This window comes from Musca domestica, unplaced genomic scaffold (assembly GCF_030504385.1).
Source record: "Musca domestica strain aabys unplaced genomic scaffold, Musca_domestica.polishedcontigs.V.1.1 47, whole genome shotgun sequence".
NCBI classification, from domain to species: domain Eukaryota; kingdom Metazoa; phylum Arthropoda; class Insecta; order Diptera; family Muscidae; genus Musca; species Musca domestica.
The window spans coordinates 1,385,350-1,404,497 of NW_026712338.1; the positions used below are offsets into that span (position 1 = coordinate 1,385,350).

General features: G+C 35.6%; 1 protein-coding gene across 5 annotated transcripts; it reads left to right on the forward strand.

Annotated features, from left to right (window-relative positions):
- The first annotated feature begins 5,260 nt into the window (after positions 1-5,260).
- Positions 5,261-18,571, forward strand: LOC101900790 (histone deacetylase 6). 5 transcript variants are annotated; one of them, XM_059127670.1, is made up of 11 exons: positions 5,262-5,794; positions 8,228-8,413; positions 8,491-8,621; positions 11,645-11,828; positions 11,900-12,036; positions 13,025-13,159; positions 13,224-13,924; positions 13,999-14,699; positions 14,762-15,379; positions 15,522-15,609; positions 17,318-18,571. In XM_059127670.1, the coding sequence occupies exons 1-11, from the start codon at positions 5,792-5,794 to the stop codon at positions 17,731-17,733; spliced, it is 3,300 nt and encodes a 1,099-aa protein (XP_058983653.1). In that variant the 5' UTR covers positions 5,262-5,791; the 3' UTR covers positions 17,734-18,571. The 5 variants fall into 5 exon arrangements, with proteins under 5 accessions (XP_058983655.1, XP_058983656.1, XP_058983657.1 ...); XM_059127672.1 differs by lacking the exon at positions 15,522-15,609 and having other exon boundaries at positions 5,261-5,794; positions 17,318-17,461; XM_059127673.1 differs by lacking the exon at positions 15,522-15,609 and having other exon boundaries at positions 5,261-5,794; positions 14,762-15,334; positions 17,318-17,461.
- The last annotated feature ends 577 nt before the right edge of the window (positions 18,572-19,148 follow it).

Consider the following 19,148-nt stretch of genomic DNA (forward strand, 5'->3'; position numbering starts at 1 on the left):
CTAACTGTAATAGAATTAAAGAGCATATGCAGACTGATATTAGGATTGGAACTGAAATAACTGATTAACTGAACTTTTTATCACATATGGACAATTCTGGAGATAAAACCCGGTAAACCGGATAAAAAGATACTATGAAATACCATTCCATTAGAAGAAAATCCATATTTTCTTATCGGAAAACCCCCCAAAACGACGAAAATGGTGCATTATGGGAATATACAATAGGAACTACAATGCAAACTATAGTGCACACTCTTGCCTTTCCAAAATATGTGTCACAATTTTGTTTCAAGAAATATTGGTTTTATAATTTTAATTTATGGTAACAGTTTTGTATAAAAACAGAAAATGTTGGAATAGAAAATTAGAAACGCTTTGGATCATATTTTTGAAAGAAATTCCCGGCATTTCAGCCATCTTTCATGCTTTTTAACTGATTTAAAAAGACAAGGTAAAATATTATCTTAATAAAAACAACTTGTTGTATATCATTTTGAATAATTCTGACGGAAAGTAAGTGCATTTCAGTAGTTACGTCGACCAAGTACGTCAATAGGTAATCAATAGGTAACGCTGCTTGGCAAAACAATAGAGGTAAACTCATTTGCTATTTTATTATTATTATTATTTGTTGAATCTTTCATATATTTCAATGAAAATAACAATAAGGTTTCATATCTTACATACGATTATTTTTTATAGGGAGGTTGTCAATACAATCACCCTATATTTTTTCATGCTTTAAATATTAATTATTATTAATTTTATTTATTTTTTTAAGATATAGATGTGTGTTTTTGTGGGGTTGTGGATACAGTTATATTCATGAATTAATTGAGTGGGTAATTCAGATTATTTTAGATACAGTTATATCCATGGTACAATGAATTCAAGGTAGGGCAGAACTACCATATGATTTAAATTTTTTTTACTTTTCTGGCTTAATATGTCAACTTCATTTGCTTATGTGTGTGTGTCTTCTTTTCAATAATAAAAAAATGTTCAGAAAATATTCAAATTCGGGTGTTTTCAAAATGCTTATTGCAAGGAATGCATCGACAAAATTTACAGTTTTTGTCGCGAAATAAACCATAAAAGATATATAGAACATGATATTGAAAAGAAATTTTGACCATTCATTCAGTTTTCGCGGTTTTAAATTATTTATTCAAAATCAATGCAACAAGTTGTTTGCTTTTTTATTGTTTTGATAGTAATTCTGACATTACAAGCCAAACAGGTGGACCTCTATACTTGCAATTTTTTCAAAGTTGGCCTACCTTCTCTTCATTGTACCATGGTTATATCTAAGTGAATCGCGGACTACAAGAATAGTTTTACGGATATAATGTTGCTTTGTTTAGATACAGTTATATCTAATAATCGCGCGGACTACAGTAATAGTCTTCCGATTTCTTCACAGAAGCGGCTTCCCTTTTAGCATACTACTACCTGTAGAATTATAACAGTGGGCGACGAAAAAAACCAGACAAGAGCTGAAAATAAAGAGAGAGTAAGACAAACATAACCTATGAGATAGAAAGAGTGTAGGAGTTGGCGGGCCAAGCTATTTGGGTGCTCGGATAGTTTGGCAAAATCTTCACAATATTTAAATTTCTTTCAACTGTACGCCCATATTTAAGGAGGAACTACAAAATGTAAATTTGACATCGAAGGAACATCAAATAAAAAAATTGAATCATACAATTGCATGAGAAAACCTTGGTAATTGTAAAATTGTAGAAGAATACAGGTAGTAGTATCGACACAGCTGCTGGGACAATGAACTGTCAAACAAATTTTGGAATTGAAAAATTTCAATGAATAATTATTGAAATTTGTAAAATCTTTTGAAAAATACATATCGTAATAACCTCTGATTGGATATATAAAAATTTACTTATTGCTGATGTCAATGTCTCCAAGCGTTGATGAATCTACCTGTATTCTTCTACCATGGATACATCTTTTGTAGCATGGAAAAACAATAGAGGTAGACTCATTTGCTAAATCGAATAGGGTAACTCTTTATAATTTTTCAAATAAAATTTATTTTTATGACTGTAGTACTAACGTTTGACCAGTGGCAAATTTTACAAAAGTAATAAATAATAGCTTACCGAATTCATTTATCTGGTTTTATATTTAAAATTATAAAAATAGAGATTTTAAACCCTTCATCTTAAAAAACCCTCAGAATTTATGTCTCGTAGGGTGTATCTAAATACACAAGATTAATCTTCTACAGTATAGATGCGCTTTTAAGCAATAAATCCTGATAATGTGGGTTAACCCGGATAAAATGTTGCATCTAAACGCTCTATTACGATCGTTCAATAACAAAAGCTCTGTTCGTTCAGTAACATAAACTCAGTAACTTGGTTATTTCTTAAATATATTTTTATGGTTAGCTAGCAAGTTAAAAATAATTGATAGAATCATGACACAATCATTATAATTCACTTTGAAAAAACACAACTCCGAAACTAGTGCAACAATTTTTTTTATTAAATTTCGTAAGGCAAATAGCAGAAATTGTTTTTGCACCGATTCTATTTTATCCGAGTATATTGCATATTGAGGATCCCATACAACAGAACCATATTCTATTATAGGTCTAACAAGAGACGTAAATAACTGTTTTGTTATATATGGATCAGAAAATTCTTTTGCCCACCGTTTAATTTAATTTTGGATCCATCAAGAGGCCAAGATCGACAAATGAATCTACAGTTGATAATACGCACAATACGCTACACCTCTTTAATTGCACAGCCAAACCTACTCAACTCACTCCAGAAGATCTCTGGCTACAGCCCGTTAAAGTAGCCGAATTTCTAAACCTGGAACTGAAGCCATATTAGCAGAACGCAAACACATGCATGTACTACTGCTACAAAAATAACAACAGTTGATAATGAATGACCGTCAATATTATATTGCAATATCAGAGAAGAAGATCTGGAGAAGCACATATGCTTACATTTGCTTAAATTTAACTCCATACAATTAAAAACAAGTAAAAAAGCAGTAAGTTCGGCCGGGTCGAACTTTGAATACCTTCCACCATTTGGAACGAATTAGAAAATTTTCAAAAAAATAAAATCCATTAAAATTTCTTTTAAAATCTTTAAAATATCTAATATAGGAAGGCGCCGATATATGGGGGAATATACGATATTGTGGACCTATAAAGACAAATCTATGTCTAGGTATAAAGTACTAACAAGGAACTCCTTTTGTGGATTTTCAGATAATTCCATTGGAAAAAGTGGCTAAAATCATCAAAATACCGAATATAGGGGAGTACCGTTATATGCGGATATACGATATTGTGGACCTATATAGACAATTCCGTTTCAGGGGGTAAAGTGCTCACAAAGAACTCCGTGTGTGGATTTTAAGACAACACGATTGGAAAATGTGGCTAAAATCATCAAAATACCAAAATATGGGAGCTATACGTTATCGTTAACCTATATAGAGAATTCTCTGTCGGGGGGTAAATTGCTCACAAAGAACGCCTTGTGTACAAAGAACCCCTTGTGATCATTCCGTTGTAAAATGTGGCTAAAAACATCAAGATACCGAATATCGGGGGCACCGTTATATGGCGGCTATACGATATCGTGGATCTATATAGATAATTCTCTGCCGAGGTATAAAGTACCCACAAGGAACTACTTGTGTGGATTTTAAGAAAATTCCATTGAAAAGTGTGGCTAACATAATCAAAACACCGAATATCGGGGGTACAGTTATATAAGGGCTATACGATATCGTGAATCTATATAGACAATTCTCTTTGAGGGGGTAAAATACCCACAAGGGACTCCTTTTGTGGAATTTCAGACGATTCCATTGAAAAATGTGGCTAAAATCATAAAAATGCCGAATACCGGGGGGTACCGTTATATGGGGGATGTACGATATCGTGGACCTTTATAGACAATTCTCTTTCAGGGGACAAAGTACTCGCAAGGAACTACTTGTGTGGATTTTAAGACAATTCCATTGAAAAATGTGGCTAAAATCATCAAAATGCCGAATACCGGGGGGTACCGTTATATGGGGGCTATACGATATTGCGGACCTATATAGATAATTCTCTGTCGAGGTATAAAGTACCCACAAGGAACTCCATGTGTGGATTTTCAGACAATTCCGTTGAAAAATGTGGGTAAAATCATCAAAATACCGAATATCGGGGGTACCGTTATATAGTGGCTATACGATATCGTGGACCGATATAGCCTATCTTCGAACTTGACCTGCCTGCAGACAAAAGAGAGATCTGTGCAAAATTTTAGCTTCCTATCTTAATTCGTTTAGACTGTAGCGTGATTACAACAGACGGACAGACGGACGGACAGGGCTAAATCGTCTTAGTTTACGCTGATCAAGAATATATATACTTTGTTGGGTCTAAAATGATTATTTCGATGAGTTACAAACGGAATGATGAACTCAATATACCCTCCATACTATGTATGGTGGAGGGTATAAAAAAACATCTTATTGTCAAAATGTTCATATTGTATACACACAGCCAACTGAATACAAATTTAATGTTAAAATGCATTATTGTCATTCAAATTACAGAACAAAACATAAACAATAGCTAGAAAGTGTGAACAAATTTTGACATTTAATCTGATGTTAATAATTTGCAGGAACACCTTGTTATTGCGCCATGGCATCATTCTACCAACTGTGGCAACCTTGCGCAAAAGTTAGACCATGGTCTTCTACCATGATTTAGACTGATGTCGTCTACTTGAACAGATTTTTTTTTTTAATTTAGAAAAAATAACCAAGGGAGAAGTTGGAAAGTTTATTAGAAAAGTTGAAGTCTTTTTTTATTTTAAAATAGTTATGTTTGTGTCTTCGAAATTGCTATTGCCAACACCATAGCAAAAAAACTTTTGCGGATTTGCCATGAAAGCTGTGCGAAAAACGGTTTCTTTGTGTTCAGCCCGTGTCTATTGTGGCAACTCCATGACAGATGAATTCAGGTAGATGCTTTTGCACTTCTGAACACTGATTTGTCAAAAAATTTTGTTTGTGTTTGTGCAGAAATAAGTTTACTTTTATATGTTTTCTTACAAAACGCGCTTTGGAGATTGTTATTATATATATTTTTCAACAATTTTAGCAAATTTAATTAGTCTTTTATTCAAAATTTGGACATCTCAAAACGGTTTGGCATTTCAATGCACTAGCAGCTGTGCCGATGCGCATACCTGTATTATTTTATTATGGTTGCCTCATGTAAAAGAATTTTCCGGGAGTGAGCAGAGCAAAATTACACGTAAAAACATTTAGAAGGGGATACAATTATAAACACAACATCCGAAAAAGAAAAAATATCTATCTGTGATTTGAAATTAAAAGAAAATGAGTAAAAATATTTAAGAAAATAATTGTGTGTGTATGTAATTAGAATAAATGGCAACTAGAATATAATAAAATCAATAATCCCTTTGGTGTTTCATACATACGCATATAAATAGTGAAATAGTGTCTCTGCAATTGATCGCATAATTTTGTAGTCAACTTGAAAGCCAAGCAAGCCAATGTTTTCAACATTCTTCGGAATTCTGTAATCAAAATCAACCATAGTGGTCGTTTTCGGTTTGAGCAACGTGCGTGAGTGTTTACAATATATTATCTGTGGAAAATAGAAAATTTAGCAACAACAACAAATCACCTGCCATTTTGCCAGCCGCCTCCTGCCAGTCAGTCTGTCTGGATTTCTTTTTTGAAAATTCACGCACAAGAATCAAGAATGGTAAGCGAAAAATATGTGTGTGTATGTGTGTTTGTAAAATAAGAGTATGTAAATATTCATCATTTGTCCTATTTCTTGTCGTTTTGATTGTCGCCAGAAAATTGTTCTTGTAGTTTATTATTGCAATGTGAGAGTGTTGGCAAACGTCAAAAAGAAAAAAAACCCATTACTACAGCGAACGTCAAAAGAAGTTTCGAACAATCCCCGACCCGGACCGAAGTATATGTTTATATTATATTTTTGGCATTTGAAAACATTGAATACCGGGACGGCTTATGGGATAGTCAGAATGTACAGCAGTTTATTGGTTTATTCTTTTGAATGATGAAGAAATGTTGGCTCAAGTCATCGGTTTTTGTGAAGTAAGAAGAGGCGATGTTTGTTGCTATTGATTTAGTATTGGACAGTGGAATACCCGACAATTTCTGAGAACAACTCTAGTTTAGTAAAAACTCTTCGATATTTTTCCAGAGGTAGGTATTTTTACCCTGATTCCGAGAAACAATTTTTTCTTGGGGACGGACCCTTGACTCCAAGGGTGATAACAAATCAGACAAACGAATGGCAGTACTTGAGTGAGATACTCAACTTCCGGTGCATCCAACTGTTTCAACATTACAATTGATATTGCGTCTGGGCCAAACGCTTTGGATGACTTAGCGTTTTGGAAGAGATCCTATGCGTCGTAAGACTCTTCGCTTCGCCCTATCACTCTCGGGATGCTCGACAAATTGGCGATTAAAACGCCTTGGGCACCTCTTCAGATCAGTCACGTTACGTCGTTCCAATGTTGCAACACCTCTGAGGGTCTATCCACTTTTTCCGCTTGTGCTCCTTTACCAACCTGTTGACTTACACTGTCAGTTCACTGATTCTGGGATCATCACGCTTATTCGCAGCGGGACTGCCTCTGCTGGGAAATTTGGTCTTATTTCGGGTGTTCGACCAGCAGATATACTGGGTGAGATAAAAAACTGCAACAAAGGCAAACGCCATAATTTTCACATTTCTTTTAAATTTTATTCAATGAAAGCAAAAAATGTCGGAAATAGCACCAAATTTTAGAATAAGTTTAAATTTGTTCGAATTTGTAACCTTTGGCACGAATTATGGCCTTCAAACGGCCAATAAAACCGTCACACGCTGCCCGCTGAGTCCTGTTGGAATGTCCAAGGTCTGCGGCAAAAATGTTTGCGTGCCCAAGGCTTAAATACCCCCATCCAGAATATTATCCAAATCAGTGGTCTAGGAGCATTTTCGATGCTCTTCCAAAATTGGACACCACAAAGGTGCATCTTTGACCATTTTCCCACAGTGGGCCCAAACCATTTTCTCTTAATAGTGACCATATGAAATATAAGCCGGGCCGAACCGAATACGGGTGGAATGCAATGGAAAAGTATTCAGACCTGCCAAAAGTATTCTGTGGACCATTTGCATGAAGAATAGCATTCATCCAAATGCAGTCGCTGATGTAGTTAAATATTACAGTATAAATGTCATCCTTATAGTACATCCCATCCGTCTGCCATGGCAAATCAGGGTAGATTTGGCTCAAATACGTTCAGGACGGTTCGTCGTTATTACTTATTTTTCATTCTCTGGTATTTTCTTTATACTACTGGAACAAAACCCTCCTTTGGATTGTAGGTAATGCATGGTAGCTCGGGAAGCACGCTCCCCAGTAAAGCTAATACATTCAAACCAAGTCGTGATTTATTTCTTTTCAAGGTTTTTTATGGGCTCACATTCACTCCATTCCTCAAAGAAAAATTACTAATAATTAATTAAGTGAACTTGCCTATGTTCATATGTATTTGTGTATGAAAATTGTCATCATTTTAATTCGTCCGAAAACGTAGCAAAATAATGACGTCAAGACAAATACCATTTCTAGATGTGGCAAAATAATTCATATCTTTATAAATCATAAAGCGCGAAAACTCACCGCTGAGTGACGGCTAAAACTAATATATACCATATTTATGTACACATGTACATACATACTCCTCTATAAAAGTAAAATTCAAAACTAAGAACGCCATAACACCCAAACAAAAGCTTGTCTTGTTGTTGTGCATATTTTACGGCAAAACAAAAGATACCACCGGCGGTTGAGCTGTTCATTCACGTTTATGTGGGAGCATGAGAAGTACAAGGTAAACTGAACTGGATTCGAGCATTTTGTTGTTGAATGAATCAGTTTATTTGCGGCTTTTAATCATAGCTGTTGGCTTCTGGCAGTCGGCTGAAGAACTAAAACACAGCAAAGTATAAACAATTTTCCAAGAGGAATCTTTTATGTTTTTATTTTTGCAAATTTTGATAACCCAATAAAATATAGGAATAATCTTATCTATCGTCAACAAGTGTATTGTTTTTGATGAGAAACTGCTGTGACATATAAAAGTAAATTATTTTAATTCTTATCAGAGTTCGCCAATTGTGACAAGGCGGGGAGCACAAAAAGCTAAAATACAAACGCGAGCCATGGTCAAATCATCAGTTGAGAATCGCAAGCCGAATGCAGCATTGATGGAGGCGAAACGGAAAGCTAAGCTATTGAAAATGCAACAACCCACACAATTGGATGGAACAGTTAAGGATATATTTCAAAATGTAAATATGAATAAATGCCGCAGTGACGCTTTCTACATTCAATTAACGATGTTATTCTTGTTTTTTTTCCATTGCAGGCTGTTAACGCAAAATATATGAAACAACGTCCCACGGGTTTGGTGTATGACGAATCAATGTCCCAACACCGTTGCCTATGGGACGACAAACATCCAGAATGTCCCGAGCGTTTTATAAGGGTACTGGATCGGTATGTAATTCCTCATATATTTTAAACAATTACCAAAAAAATGTATATCATACACATTGAAGTCTATTACTTTAGATGAGTTGTTTAAACTGATGTAGACATCACTTTGCTTGTATTTGAATTTGCTAAAGTATTATGTGATTACCAAAACAAAAATGTTAGAATTCTGTAGCCGGAACAAAGCAGAAAAATTGTAAATCTATGTTATTGTCATTCACTGAAATTGGCATGAAGATAACGACCAAAATAATGTTTGGACGAGTAGTCAAAGGCAATACTTAGTTATATTGTGACTTTTACGGTAACTAGGAAATATATATACAGAGTCCAATAATATAGCTCAAAACAGATCTAGTAAAAAATCTTGGTCACTTTTACAAAGGGAATTAACTACTAACCACAGGATAGAATTTGAATTTTTTCTCACCCATGATTCTCTGTCTTTTGCCTTTAAGCTAAGTACAACGCAGGTGTCTTTGACTCCCCTCGTCCTCAAATAGCATGCAAAACGTATATCCATTCCGTCCCACTTCAAAGTTCAACATTCAACCATGATTTGATCTGGAACTAGCTAAGAGAAAACATGGATCAAGTTCTACCACCTCTAGTGTATTCGGCCAGATCCGAAGCGATTCATTGTCCGATAAGAGCTTGACGAGTTCCTCAATGAAATGATACAACTGCATCAGACTAGGGTCCTTAGTATAGCAAAGATATACACCTGGAATATACTGCAGTTCTTACTTATCGTTTACCAAGCCAATTGCAAAATAGGTCCCACTCTGAAGTACACTTTGATATAGTAGCACGTTTTTATGTCCATTTAGACAACGTTTGAGGATCATATCGTAGCTCTGAACTAACATGAGAAGGGCCCGGAAAGAGGTAACGCCAAAAACCAAAGTACCTTGAATTTAAACTTTAAGAACAGTGAAATGACACAACTGCTTCAGACTTATCGTTTATCAAGCCAATTACCAAACAAGTTCCCACTCTGATGTACAGGGTGAAATAAAAAGACTGCAACTAACTTCAGACTGCTGTCATTTCTAAGCCACTCGTCCGACAGCTGTTAATATTATTCCAGTGACAGCTCATTATATGGTTGACAAGCGTACAAAAGTATTTTGGTGAGAATTTTCCAGAAAAAATGTTATTCGTGATGGAATTCAAGCGTGATATTGTGATTTCTTTATATTTGGCTGGAAAACCACAAGTTAGAGCACTCCAGCATTTAAATGTGAATAAATCTTTTGTGTCTCGTACTATCGCTCGTTACCGTGATACTGGAAGAAAACAGCAACATCAGCAGAATTGTTTCGAAAAGTAAAGAAGAGACTTGATCGAAAACCGCGTCACAGTGACCGAAAAATGGCTCATGAGCTGAACATATCGCAATATTCCATTCGGCAAACATTAAAAAATAAGTTCGGGGTAAAGCTATTGAAATTCCAAAAAGTGCAAGAAGTGGTGTAACAGAAAGAAAATAGACTGAAAAGAGCTAAAGAGTTGCTTCGCCTGGCCGAAAGTGATGAACTGTCGAATTTGGTTTTCTCCGATAAGAAAGCATTCGTTGTACAACAGTTTGTAAACAAACAAAATGATCGTGTTTACTTGCCAAAGAGGTCAGCTGAAAATGTGGACCTTCGATTGGCAACCAGGTGTGTGTGGGCCGCCATAACAGCCGATGGTCGCTCTCGCGAAAATATTCTGGAGGGTGTATTAAAGCCTTGGGCATTCAAACATTTTGACCGCAGACCTTGGACATTCCAACAGGATTTAGCACCATCACACTCAGTACGCGCCACCCAAGAATGATTACAAACTGAGGTTCCTCTATTCATTTTCAGTGCACAATGGCCACCAAAAACTCCGGATACCAATCTGTTGGACTATTGTGTCTGGAGTATTTTGGAAAGCAAGGCTGGCACTAAAAAATACCAAAGTGTTGATCACCTCAAGCAAGCGCTTCGCCGGGAACGGGCCAAAATACCGCAGAGCAACATTCGGGCAGCGTGCGACTGTTTCATTGGCGGTTTGAAGGCCATAATTCGTGTCAAAGGTCTCCAATTCGAACAAATCTAAACTTATTCTAAAATTTGATGCTATTTGCGACATTTTTGCTTTCATTCACTGAAATTAAAAAAAAATGTAAAAATTATGGCGTTTGACTTTGTTGCAGTTTTTGTATCTCACCTTGTACTGCCTTTCGTATATTAGCACGATCTCCCCCCATGTCTGTTTACAATTTATCCAGTCGGTTTGGTAGAATGTCTGTTTTAACAGCATTTGAGGTCCATAGCGTAGCTCTGGGTAATTTCGAAGCAAGTACCATAACAAGGAAAGTCGAAATTTCGTCGATGCTTTGTGTCTTTAAGAAAATTCGCATGCTAAACCAAATGTTTGATGAAGATTTTTAATATCCCAACGACAAGAATGGAGTTTATATTCTACCATCCGCCATTATTTAACGTTCGGTGGCATATCCCTTACCCTATTACACTTTCCTCTAACACCAGATTTATTTTTTTTGAACGATACAAAATTACATGCATTTTTAGGTACATTGATTTTGTCATAGCTCTTTTTTAGAATTTGACTTGAAATGGTGTAATTGTATTTTCTCTCCACATTCAAACTCATCCAACAGACATGACTCGTTTTTTTCGTTCTAATTAATTTATATTTTTTCATTCGTTTTATAACTTTTTCCTAGTATGTTCGCTATAGTTCTTGCGGTGGGTATTCATTTACATTTGTATGAATGTGTATGTACTTGTAGTTCATTAGCATTTATAATGAACTTAAAAAAATGTCCATACTTGGTTTTAATACCTCACATTATTACTTGTTCTAAATGAATTTTAGTTAACTTGTGTTTTTATCGTATGGAGACAAGAAACTTTTAGTTAGGCCTTTTTTTGTTGTTTTACATTGTATGGTCTGATTATCCTTCTTGATTTATTATAATATATACATATGTATGTACAACATTTAAAATAATTTTACTTCTCAATTTTTAGTTGCCGAGAATTGAATTTGGTAGAACGATGTCAGCTCATATCATCGAGACGAGCAACAAAAGATGAAATCATGCTTTTGCACAGTGAGGAACATTACAAACTTTTGGAAAAGACATCAGGGGTACATGACGATGAGAAAATGGAAGATTTTAGTTCACATTATGACTCAGTTTATATACATCCAGTAAGTTTCTGCAATACACATTTAAAATGCAAAGCATGTATGGTTTTAAATTGCTCTTTTTGCTTTTGCAGACCACATTTGATTTGTCACTACTGGCAGCTGGTTCAACCATAGATTTAGTAGAAAATGTTGTAAGCGGTACGATACAAAATGGCATGGCCATAATAAGGCCACCGGGACATCATGCCATGAAAGCCGAATTTAATGGGTAAGTCCCATGGTATAATAATTACAGGTAGCAGCAAGTCCCCGCTGATTTGACTCAATAGTAATACTAGTGTCAAACACGATATGACGTTTTGTGATATAATTTCATTTTTTTGATATACAATCGGTATACGTTTTTTGATATAAAATTTCACTGCAGGGAAATGTGAACATATTTCTTGCATAATAATAGAAAAAATTGCCGTTGTACTTAACAAAACGCTAATGGTGATCGTGCGAAAGCTTTTTTTCAAGGTTAAAAAGCAGCGACACCATATTAGATAATATAGTCGTATATTTCATGTTTCCTAAAATTTCAAAATGTAAAACACTTTATGTGTGTTTACAGTTTGGTTTCAATTTAAAAGGGGTGTTGCTTTTTTCCACGATTTTCAAGCGATAGCTTGAAGTGTTGAGAGATTAGGACCTACAGCTAACAACTATACATTCAGGGGAATGATGAAAGCATTCAAATTAAATAATTGATGAATAATTGATTGCATTTTAAATTAAATAATACAAAATTCCAAAAATGTATATTTTTGAAATCAAAATAATCTATTGAAAATTAGTTATTTTGTTTAGAACAGTGTGGCTTGTTTGTTCGGGATACCGTAGTATTTTGTTGTTGCAAAATGGTCAGGCTTATCCCTTTATTGTTGTCTTCTGGGGAGAATATCCCAGACAAAAACAAGGGAACTGATGAGGATTGGTGGCTCTTTCCGAAACCTAGGTATTCCCTGCCTTACCCCCTGGTAAACATTACCATCGTTCTCCACTAATAAACAAAGGTTATTTTGTTTACATTTTTGGACATATAACTCTGACACTTGTATTACGTACAAAAACAAATTTGTATGTGGTTGTTGTTACGATTGTTGTACAACAACACTTGCTGTTACCTGTATTATTCTACCATGGGTAAGTTCGAAGAAAATGCAAAATAAAAAAGGATCTACACTTAATCACGTTTCGTCTTGTCTTTAAAGATATTGCTTTTTCAATAATGTGGCCATTGCTACACAATATGCCTTGGATATACTTAAAGTAAATAAGATTTTGATTATTGATTGGGACGTGCACCACGGCCAGGGAACACAGCGTTTTTTCTATCACGATCCACGGTAAGTCTCACGAAATCAAATTAAATCTAAATAAAAAATTAAAAAATTGTATTTGTAACTGCAGAGTCTTATATTTTTCGATTCATCGATTTGAACACGGCACCTTTTGGCCGAATCTCAAGGAGTCCGATTTCGATGCCATCGGTTATGGTCCTGGTTTAGGTTATAATTTCAATCTACCACTGAATAAAACCGGCATGACAAACGGCGATTACCTAGCCATATTTCAACAGATTTTAATACCTGTGGCCTGTGAATTTCAACCGGAATTAATAATCGTTTCTGCCGGCTATGATGCAGCCCTGGGTTGCCCCGAGGGCGAAATGGAAGTTACACCTGCCTTTTACAGTCATCTAATAAATCCTCTTTTAAAGTTGGCTAATTCCCGCCTGGCCGTAGTTTTAGAGGGAGGTTACTGTTTGGAATCTTTAGCCGAAGGTGCTGCCTTAACACTGAGAGCTCTTTTGGGGGAACCTTGTCCGGCCTTGGTAGAGAAACTGGAGCCACCGTGTCCCTCCATACAAGAGTCCATTTTTAATTGCATTTATGCCCATCGATCGTACTGGAAGTGCTTGCAAGCACAAGGTACCTATACCATGGAAGACATCAACAATGTTAATCCACAAAATAATTTACACAAAGTAAGCCGGTTGTTTGTCGGAGGTCCGCCTCTGCCAGAACGTTTTCCGACAAGAGATACGGCTCCCAAAATTCCACTGGATGTGATTGAGCGCAATGCACAACGTTTAAAAAGACTTAAAGCAGGTATGATGTGAATTTAGATAATAAAAACGTATTTATATTGAATTCTCGCTTTCTCCTCTCCCCAACTCTATTAGAAACCAAATTGTTTTCGCCTAAGGTTCGGGTCTGCTATGTCTATGATGAACTTATGTTACAACATGCCAACACTTACGAAGAGGGACATCCCGAGCAACCTGCACGCATACAAAGAATCTACGAAATGCATCAAGATTACAAATTATTAGAACGCATGCAGAAGCTGCCATCTCGCTCAGCAACAACAGATGAAGTTTGTTTGGCCCATACGAGGTCGCATTTGAACTCGATTCGACGTATTGGGGAAAAGGATGAGCTCCAGAATATGGGTGCCAAGTTTAATTCAGTTTACTTCCATCCTAAAACATTCGAGTGCGCCACACTGGCAGCGGGCTCAGTATTGCAAGTTGTGGACAAGGTGGTCAAGGGAGAGGCACGTAGTGGTGTTTGCATTGTAAGACCCCCGGGCCATCATGCCGAATCTGATGTACCACATGGTTTTTGTATTTTCAATAACGTGGCTATTGCTGCCCAATACGCAATTCGTGATCATGGCCTGAAAAGAGTTCTTATTGTTGACTGGGATGTTCATCATGGCAATGGTACACAGCATATATTCGAGTCGAATCCGAATGTTTTATACATAAGTATACATCGTTACGACAATGCCTCCTTCTTCCCCAAGAGTAAAGATGGCAACTTTGATTGTGTTGGCAAGGGCGCTGGCATTGGATTCAATGTAAACATTCCATGGAATAAGGTTAGCTTTGTAGGCAATGTCATTGCAATTATAATAAATCATTCTTTGTTTGCTTCTAACAGAAAGGCATGGGCGATTTGGAATACATAATGGCCTTCCAGCACATAATCATGCCAATTGCATATGAATTTGATCCGCAATTAGTTTTGGTGTCGGCCGGTTTCGATGCTGCCATTGGAGATCCTCTTGGCGGTTGCAAGGTAACGCCGGAAGCTTATGGGCTTTTTACACACTGGTTATCGGCACTGGCTAATGGCCGGATAATAGTCTGCCTGGAAGGCGGTTATAATGTCAATTCAATATCATATGCCATGACTATGTGCACAAAGTCATTGTTGGGAGATCCTATACCTCCGGTGCAGTTAAATGGCAGTTATATACGTCCACCTACGGCGGCCTATTTAAGTTGCATCGAAACGTTACAGAACTGCATAAGTGTTCAGGAGCGCTATTGGAAAAGTCTAGCCTTTGGAAAACGGCTACCCCAGGTGTCGGGCGAAAACAACAACGAGGATTTTCTTTCTGCTACTTTACAAAATTTAGATATTACAAGGGATGATGTTCAGGGTGCTGCTGGTGGTTCTGGCGACGCCCAACAGGATATATCTTTAGAGGCAAGTGGCAGTAAACCGAAGGTAAAAGTTAAAACCCTAACAGAATTTCTCACAGAGCACATGCAGGTAATTTACTTCTAACGTCTATGTCAGACTCAAACTTGATTGTCTAATCCCAAATATAACATTTGTCTGTTTCATTTCTTGCAATGCATCGCCTCCAATTACTTACTTGGCAATTTAATCCAACACAACGTCATTCCAATAGGCATTTGAAAATAATGAAATGTTTGCTGTTGTGCCCTTAAAGCATTGTCCTCATTTGTCACAGCTGCATCCTGAGGATGCGCCAAAATGTAAGCAAGATATATCGACATGATAAACGTTAATGTGTTCTTTTTTAATTTGGTTCTGTGTTTATCGGATTATTGTAATTATAATTTCATTCATTACGCATTCATAGTTCCTATATATGTATTATGCTTCTAACTTTCATATTTTTCATAAGGTAGAGCTTCAAAATTTGTGTTTTGGTGGACTCATACTAATTTTAATACATTTTCTTTGCTTACATTGAAGTTTTTTTATTCTCTTGCAGAATTGGAACCTTTTGTTTTGTTAATTTTTCAATCATTTGTCTTCTATTTCTTTCGATTTTATACCCTCCATCTTGAAAAGGATGCTATATTAACTTTGTCATTCCGTTTGTAACACCCCTAAACATTCGTCGTAGACCCCATAAATCAGCATAAAATTCTAAGTCGATTTAACGATGTCCGTCTGTCTGTCTGTTGAAATCACGATACAGCCCACATTATTTGACGTAGAGCGTCAAAACTTACCAGAACAATTTGTATTGTGTCTAGGATGGTTGGTTTTGAAAACCCACGTTTTGGTATAACCCCATAAAACGGTACTTGTAGATATTCGATATTTTGATGATTATTGCCACATTTTTCCACGGATTTGTCTAAAAATTGGTATTAGTAGGTTATATTGGGTTCAAGATCGTATGTCGAAACTTTGTATGGTCCACGTTTTGTATAGTCCCATATAACGATATTCGATGTTTTGATGATTTTTGCCACATTTTTTGCGGTCATAATGGGTTCTATATCGCGTGGCGAAACATTGTATGTATAGGTCCACGTCCCATAAAATGGTACCTGCCGATATTCGATATTTTGATAAAAATCGGTATTTGTAGTTCACAATGGGTTCTAGCCCGGTGACAGAACATTGAATATTTAGTCCCACGTTTTCCTATAGCGCACATATAACGATACCCGCCGTATTTTGGTATCCTAGTCACATTTACCCACAAAATTATTTCATATTTGGTATTTTAGACAATTTGATAGATGACAATCCTTCAAGTATATATATAATTTTCCATAGAGGTTCCCGTTTTGGAATTTCCCCATATAACGGCCCACTCACTTTATGGTTTTTATTTTTATATAAAAATGTTTCCTATACCCTCAGGTGGAGGGTATTAAAATTATTGTTTATCGATCAATTATACTGTTTCAATTATGCTGCAATTATACTGTAGGAAAACAAGATTGTTGGTAGTCATCTAGAAAATATATATATAAGGTTGGAAGGTAGGTTTAATTTGTAACTACAACGGCTTATATATATATACTCCTTTACAAAATTGGAACACATCCGAGCATGACAAAAATACTACATTAAGAAGTTAATAAAAGTAAAATAATTTTTGGTAAGTTACAGATAAGGAAGGACAATAGGATCCGCATCATTTGAATAGGTTCCGTATCATTTGAATCCTTGGAAAGAGCAAGTAAAGAAAAAATCGCACTAGAGTCCATAGAGACATATTTTCTTTATTTTCCTTATTCAATTTTTTCATCGCTTCATATCAGGATTTCATTGCTGCAATTCGCACTTATCTACTTTATTTTAATATTATTAATTATTATTTTTGTGCTCTGTAAATTTGCCCAAATATTCTTTCTATGTGTTTATTATTTTGGATTTTTTTAAATAATATTTTTCAATAATACATTTAAATTCTCTCCTTTTTCTCTTTAACCACAGCAATAAATACAAACCAACCATGTAATGAATGTTCCTCGGTGGCAGAAAACTGGATGTGTCTCAGTTGCCACGAAGTGTTGTGCGGTCGTTATGTAATGGAACATATGATGTTCCACAATATAGAAACATCCCATCCGATGGCTTTGAGCTTTAGTGATTTATCCGTGTGGTGTTATCCTTGTGAATCGTACATTGACAATAGACAACTACATGTATACAAAAATCTAGCACATTTAAATAAATTTGGCGAGGAAATGCAATGGGCGTATGAGGAAGATGAACAACCGGACAAGAGCAAACGCAAAGATGACGACAGTGATGATGATGATGACGACGACGACAGCAGCAGTTGCAGTCGACCATTTGGCTCTCAGCAAAACTATTACATACAACTGAATGTAGATTCGAATAACTGACATTTACTCACTGCACTGGTGGAGACAGTGCAGCATCATTTGTGTTCGCTGTTTCCTTCGTTGCGTCCAGTCTTTCAATTTCTTTTGCACTACATTTGCCCCTTGGTACAACGTCTGTGTACACATATTTTGCATTATTTTATGGCGAATTGATTAGTTGTAGCTTTGATTAAATTGCTGACCATGCCAATACTTTTTTATGCATGTCCTTGTTAAGAAAACTAATTGTGTCTTCAACAATGAAGGCCCCTTTCACCTCCACACTGAAACTCGAAGAATTGTTACATTCTTTACAATTTTACAAATTCTGTTTCTGTTATACTTAATATTTGCTATCCTAAAACTCTATATACAAATGTTTTTATTGCAAACTTTACCCAATTTTATTAGTATTATTGGATTTATGTTGATTTAAATTTTCATTATACGACCAATTATTTGTTATTAAAACAAAACCACAAAATAATGTTGACTTTTTATCTCTAACGTTTACAAGTACGAAGAAAATTAAACTAGACATAGATATACACTAACTAATTTAATACAACAAATATCATAAATGTAGTTTAGATCGATTGTAAAATAATTACAAATTAGCCCTAACAAATACATATTCAATTGCATCCACATCAATATGACCATTATAATCATACTTGACTATAATCATTGTAACAAATTAGGAATGATGTTGTACATTTTAAGTTTCATTACAAAAAGAAAGAAAAACACAAAACACATTAATAGTTTTAGTTTTGTTATAGAAAAACAACAAAAATAAACAAATCGGAAGTAACATTTAACGGACAAATTAAATTAATTATTGTGTACTCTAAAATAATCAGCTGTTTTATTTGTGGGAGTTTCTAATTTATGGAAATAATTGGTAAAAATCCCATGATGACAGATAAAACTATTTAAAATTGTGACCCTTTGTGGGTGAGGTACCAGACATATATTCATCTTCACAACAGATCTTGTATTAGCAAAAATGTTTGTATGTGCGAAATTTGAGGAGAGTTGGATGCCTAATTCGCTTTTTTGCGCGTTTTGTTTTTCAAAATCTAGAACCCTATGTGGGACAGGTAGTAAAAAAAATGGTCCGGCCTCTGCCATTTTTTTAACAGATCTTGTGTTGATGGAAATATAGAGATGTACCAAGTTTGGAATGGATTCGGATATTATTATATTATTCAAAACTTTGAACCTTAGTGGGGGAGGTACCATTGTACCATGGGTATTCATTTCAAATTTCAAATACCAAATTTGAAAGAATTCCGATGAATATTGTCGCAAAAATCATCAAAATACCGAATATCGGAAGGTGCCGTCATATGGTCCAAAACGTGGACCTACATGGCCCATTTTCAATACCAAATTTACTTCAATTCGTTCGGAAGCTAGAGTGATTTCCACAG